The sequence below is a fragment of the Onychomys torridus genome, chromosome 9, assembly GCF_903995425.1.
Source record: "Onychomys torridus chromosome 9, mOncTor1.1, whole genome shotgun sequence".
NCBI classification, from domain to species: Eukaryota; Metazoa; Chordata; class Mammalia; order Rodentia; family Cricetidae; genus Onychomys; species Onychomys torridus.
In genome coordinates this window covers 6,642,476-6,648,486 of record NC_050451.1, presented here as the reverse complement: position 1 = coordinate 6,648,486, position 6,011 = coordinate 6,642,476, and the positions used below count along the sequence as shown (strand labels likewise).

The 6,011-nt window shown below is 48.1% G+C and overlaps 1 protein-coding gene across 8 annotated transcripts in view; it reads right to left on the bottom strand.

Moving 5' to 3' along the window:
* Positions 1-6,011, bottom strand: part of Arhgap22 (Rho GTPase activating protein 22) — a 172,266-nt gene that overhangs the window by 114,075 nt on the left and 52,180 nt on the right. For all 8 annotated transcript variants that reach the window (XM_036199831.1, XM_036199832.1, XM_036199836.1 and 5 more), the window contains one exon: positions 5,127-5,326. In XM_036199831.1, coding sequence (XP_036055724.1) covers positions 5,127-5,326 — 200 coding nt within the window. The remainder of the gene's footprint in view (positions 1-5,126; positions 5,327-6,011) is intronic.

Below are 6,011 nucleotides of genomic sequence, written 5' to 3'. Positions count from 1 at the left end.
TCCCCCTGACATTTTTTGTTTCTATTGTTGACACCTTCTCCTCCTTCTCCCAACCCTTCCCGTTCCTCCCCCTCCTTCCCCTCCTCCCTCTTCTTCCTGTTTCTGTCTGTGTTTCTTTTGCCATGGTGGCCTTTGCTGCTGAGAGGCTAAGTACTGGACATGTGATGTCTTCCACCTGGGCCACTGCCCTAGCAACCCCTGGAAGTTCTTCCCTCTGCTCTCTGGGCCAGGGAGGAGGCTGCCCCTAACTGAGGGGTCTGGATGCTAAGTGTGAAGTGACTCCTGGGGAGTGGGCACTTAGTGCTCCCATTTAGAGCTGGGTCTTTAGTCTGGAGCGATGCTCTGTCCACTACCTTTTCCCAGGGACTAAACATGGAATCTTACACTTGAGTACTGTCCTGGAGGGACCACCTGCTGACATCAGGTTTGTCACGGTCTCTTAGCTCTAGTGTGTGTGTGTGTGTGTGTGTGTGTGTGTGTGTGTGTGTGTGTGTGTGATGCATGTGGACATGCTTGTGTATATGTGTATGTTCTTGTGTACAGGTGTAGGAGTGTATATTCAGGTCAGAAGCTGAGGTCCAAGTCTCCTTTATCACTTTTCGCCTCATCTTTTTGAGACAGTCTCTCACTGAACCTGGAGCTGGAGCTCTGACTCAGCTAGACTGGCTGCCTAGCAAGCCCTGGGATCCATGGGATCCACCTGGGGTTACAGATGTGTGCCACTGCACTCTGCTTTCTATGTGGGTGCTGGGGATTGAACCCAGGTCCTCATGCTCCCATCACAGTATCTGATTGAGCTGCTCCCCCATTCCTCTGATAGCTTTTGAAGCTGACTCTCAACCTAGGCTCTTGGTCTTTGCTCCTCTTGCTCTGTGTCCAGCGCTGCCAGTCCCAGCCTGTTGGGACAGGTCTTTTCTGCAAGCCACAGGCTCTTGGGCAGCCTTCAGGCTTGCCTGGATCCAGGTCTGCCAAACACATCAGCTGCTTCAGCCCAATCTGCCCAGCAACAGAGGCTGTCCCCCTCCTCTTCAATCTCACCATATTTGTAACTTTTTAGGGGTGGGGGTTTAGGGAGTTGAAACAGCCAAATTTGATTTTCTAAATCTGATGCCCTTACCTAGAAGGTTGGATTTTACTTTACTTTTTACTAACGAGGAAGGAATTTTGAAGTGTGTGTTTCCATCTCAGATCCTGTTTTGGGGGACCCTGCTCAGTCTGCTTCCCTTTTGTTCCAAGTTACTGGTGTAGACTTCCCCCACTCTTTTCCTTATGTTTTCTTCTCATTTTTAGGCCCAGTCTCCCCGAACTTCCTGTCTTTTAAGAGGCGGATATATCTAGTCTCTCTAGTGTTACAGCTTTTCGGTCTCATGTTCTGGAAACTATACTTGCCATTTCTATCCTGGTTCATCTTTGCTCAGTGCCAAGAAGCTCACATTAAAGGCCTGAGACAACTAAAGTGAGTCTCCAAGTACTGGAAATGCACAGAGCTGGTCACCAAGCATGAGAGGAAGCTTCGTGCCACAAGAAGACATTTCGGGCAGATGTTGGAACTCTACCCCAAAAGAACAACAATAAAACCCTGGACTCCTCCGCTGGAAAAACTGCAGGGCCTGCCTACTGGAAAGCCTCTGGAGCCTGTTTTGGGGCAGATGAGGCTCTGGAAGGCACCTCTGCCTGGCCTTTCATGTCTGAGCTCATGCAAGTCACCCGCCCCATCTCTGTGCAGTCTGCTGCTGGCCCTCCTGGCCCGAGACCGGCAGAGGAGAGAGATAAAGGCCTGGAGAGGGAGCAAGGACATGAGCTATGACTGATGCTTATCCTGACTTCCGAGCTCTGGGCAACATCACAGGTGGCTGTCTGTACCCTTTCCTGACAATTACAGCAGCTGGTGCAGGTTCTCTGCTGAGAGGGTACTGACTGCCCGGCCATGCTGTCACTATGAACAGTGAGCAGGGCATATTTTACAGGAACCAGATACTGAGAATTAGTCTATTATATGTAGTTCACGACATTAAGTAGAGATCTGTGGGTTGATTGTGACAGTAGTCTGAGATCACACTGTAGAAGCTAAATGTCATGTTGGACTAATAGTGGCCTTGAGATTAGGAGCCTGTACAGCAGGGCTGCTTCAGGAGGCAGAGTTGGTCATGGAACAGTGGTTAGGTCCCAGTACCCTGGAAGTGTCAACAGACCCAGAGAGTCTCAAGAGGAGCTTTGAGCAGAGCCTGGTGTCTGTCAGGGTATGCCAGCTCCTTTCACAGACGTGCTACTCTCCCTGGAGATGAAGGACGTGGTCTGACCTGGGGTGGCTATGAGGGTTACTAATGCATTCAAGCCAGTGACTGGGGGATGTGGTTACTGCCATTAGTTAGCTGCTCCTTCTAGAAGCTGTCAAGATCTGGAAAAGATACTAGCAATGGGAAATTCTGGGACAGACACGCTCTAGAGTCATCTGATGGGAGGTATGGATGCCTGGTCTACCACAGGGCTTACAGCAAGAACATATGGGCACCCTTGGAGAAGAGGGGTCTTCACTAGTGAGGGACCTCAGGGTTGCCAATACATAGCACCACTCAGCATCACAATGATGTCCCAGACGGAAGCATTGCAGGCTGAGCAGAGCAGGGGGTGATGGCAGGACCCCAGGACATGACTGTGAAATTCTGGTCATTTTTGTCACGGATGTCAGAATGACACATCATGGACAGGTCAATCAGGAAATGCTATTGATGGGTCAAAGAGGCCAGAAGAAAAATAATGCTCTGGGGGAGACGGATCAGTGGGGCTGGAAGCAGGGAGGGGGAAGCAGGACTATGGACATACGGGTTCAGGTTTAAGCATTCAGTGAGCTAAGACTATGCCTTGGTTACAGAGCTGTTATGCAATTTAATTGCAGCATCCTCCCTGTCATGTAGGTAATATTGCCCCATTTTGCAACTAAAACTAAAACTAAAACTAAAAAAATAAAAATAGCCAGGCTGTGGTGGCGCACGCCTTTAATCCCAGCACTCGGGAGGCAGCGCCAGGCGGATTTCTGTGAGTTTGAGGCCAGCCTGGGCTACCAAGTGAGTTCCAAGAAAGGCGCAAAGCTACACAGAGAAACCCTGTCTTGAAAAACCAAAAAATGACATAAAATAAAATAAAGAAAAGAAAAGAAAGTGACTGTCCCAAGTCATACAATTAAGATGCTAGATGGAATTCAAATCCATCTCAGATCCACTTGACTGCAGACTCACTGAACTCAGGACATCCCTTTCCTTCTGAATAAAACTGAAGGACTGAATGAGATCAAGATTTCCCAGTTTGGACTGGAACCAACTTCTCACTGTTAACTGTGGTTGGCCCGCCCGCCCTTGTGAGCTTTGTCCTACACACTTGTGACCATGTGACCATCTTCCTAAAGCAGTTCTACTTATTTATATATTTCTCTTTATTATAAAATTTCCATGACATAAAGTTCACCATGATAGCCATTGTTAAAGTATACAGTTCAGTGAATTAAGCTCATTCACACTACTAGGCAACACTTTTCCATTTTGAGCGCAAATATATTTTGGAAAGACAAGGTAACAAAACTACCACAGAATAGAAACCAGAACTACCCTCCATGAATGGAGGTAGCCATTGGAACACACACGAGGAGAAGCCACCAAGTCATTAACTTGTGGCTGACTCCTCCCCAGCCCTGCTTCTGTTAAAGCAAGCGTTGGGCAGGGAGATGGAAAGGATACGAGCAAACCAAATCGACATGTCTAAATTCTCAGATGACCTAGCACAGGTGTGAAGGAGTCACTCTCTTTGAACGTGACATCCTCCTTCACCCAGGTTCACATCTTAATTACATGGAACATTTTGTCTTTCCCATGCTGTGGGAACCACTGAGACAAGCACATTCTCCTGTCTACCAAGGCTCTGTGACTTCTGACTTTGAATGAGGTGGTCTGAGAGTCCTTTCCAACTTGGAGTATTGATAAGGAGTATGGCTTGGAATGTGCTCTTTACCATATCCTCTGCATTCTTTCCCCAAGAAATACAGTGGCTATTCCACACTATGTGCAGCGATAGTTCTAGAACCCTCCATTAATGTCCAAGTCACTATGTACAACGATATATTTATTCACACATAACCTTTGTATACCCTCCTATAAACTTGAAACCATCCCCAGGTTGCTTATAATACCTGGTGAAATCTAAATGTAAGTAGCTATTATATAGTATTATCTAGTCCTTAATGACAAGAAAAGACAGTTTGCCCATGTTCAGTATGGATATAATTAGAAATATAATTGATCCACTGGGTGGTGGGAGAACACACCTTTGTTCCCAGCACTTGGGAGGCAGAGCCTGTGAGTTCAAGGCCAACCTAATCTACGGAGCGAGATTCAGGACACGCACCAAAACTACACAGAGAAACCCTGTCTCAAAAAACAAAAACAAACAAACAAAAGAAATATAATTGACCCATAGAGGTTCAATGCACAGGTGCAGAGACCATGGTTGCAGAGTCCTGGCTTTACCTCTTACAAGGATTAGATTGCCCCAATCCTGCAGGCCCAGCTGTCTTGGAAGGCTCTCTGCAGAGCACTGTTTTGGTGTCTGTGTGTTCCAGCTGTGACAAGTCCATGCCCAACAGATGAAGCTATTTGCTGCTCTGAGTAAGTAAACTCAGCCTGGTCTAAGTGGAAGGTCAGGTGTTTTAAGCACCCAAATAGGGAGGTCCCCAGTAATACATGGAAGACCCCCTATCTGAGGCAGAGACATCAGACACAGAGCTTCACAGGCATTCAGATTTCAGTGTAAGGTTAGAGTTGTCTGGAGCCCATTTTCCTGGTAATGAGAATGAAAGACGTGCACGTCTTTGTGGGAGGCACTAAGGAGCTGAGCAGAACATGGGAAACGCTGTTTTTAAGCTAGGTAGGGATATGCTCTGCCAATATTAAGAGGAAATGTTTTCATTTCAGAAGTGGGGAGTGTGTTTCAGAAAAACAAGCTGTGGTATGGGAACACGCACGGAGTTCAGACCCACACTTGGGTGCTGGCCTTGCTTACACTCACACGCTGAACTTTACCACGCCCTGTGCTGTCCCAGCACAATACCCAAGGGGCCCAGGACCTTCAGGCCTTACCTGGGGCTTGCTCTCATCTTTGTCTTTGTAGTAGAAGAGCTGATCCCCACGTAGCACGAACCACCGCTGCTGCCAGTTCTTCATGATGCTCCTCTGCTTCCTCAGCCAGCCGGCCTTGAGTACAGGGCCCAGCTTGTTGGGGGCCAGGGGCCTCCCTGGGCTCCGGTTCTGTTCTCCCATCACCAGGCTCTTGGAGCGGGCTGGAAGCCAAGAACACACAGTGAGTGTGAAGACTGAGGTCAGCTCTTAACACCCAGGCTACCCCGAGACCAAGGCCTGGGGCCCAGAATGGCAAGACAACCCACTTTCCCCTTGGATTTTCAGGGCATATGCCAGAGCACCTCAGAAGCGGCCTGGGCTTATGCACTTGTGGGGAGTTATATAGCCTTCCTTCATTAGTTTCTACTGTCAATGGGATCCAAAATTCTCCACTTCTCTGCATTTATTCTTTATGGATAAGCCTCATTCAGGGACAGTAATTCCTTATCTCCCACACCACTATCCTAATAGCTCAAACTTTTTTTTTCCCTTTCTCTCCCATTCCGATCTTGGCTTCTGGCTGCTGGTGAAGTCCTACTCAATCTTTAAGACTCAATGCAAAAGAGCCATCTCTTGCCAGCCTTGGCTCAGCAGTGTTTTGACTTAGTGAGTGAGGAATGATGTTGTCCCTATGCTCACCTCCTACACTAAGGGAGAATGGTGATCCCACCCAACGAGTTTCTCCAGAGAAACTGACAAGAAATCTGAGGACTGCTTGGGAACAGCACAGTCTAGTTCCTTCCCACCTCACAGCCACCTCTGTCCCCCAGCAGCACTGGGCACAGAGCTGAACATGTGTTTGTATTTCAGATGGATCCGCATCCTGTTCCCATCTGGCTGCTGGGC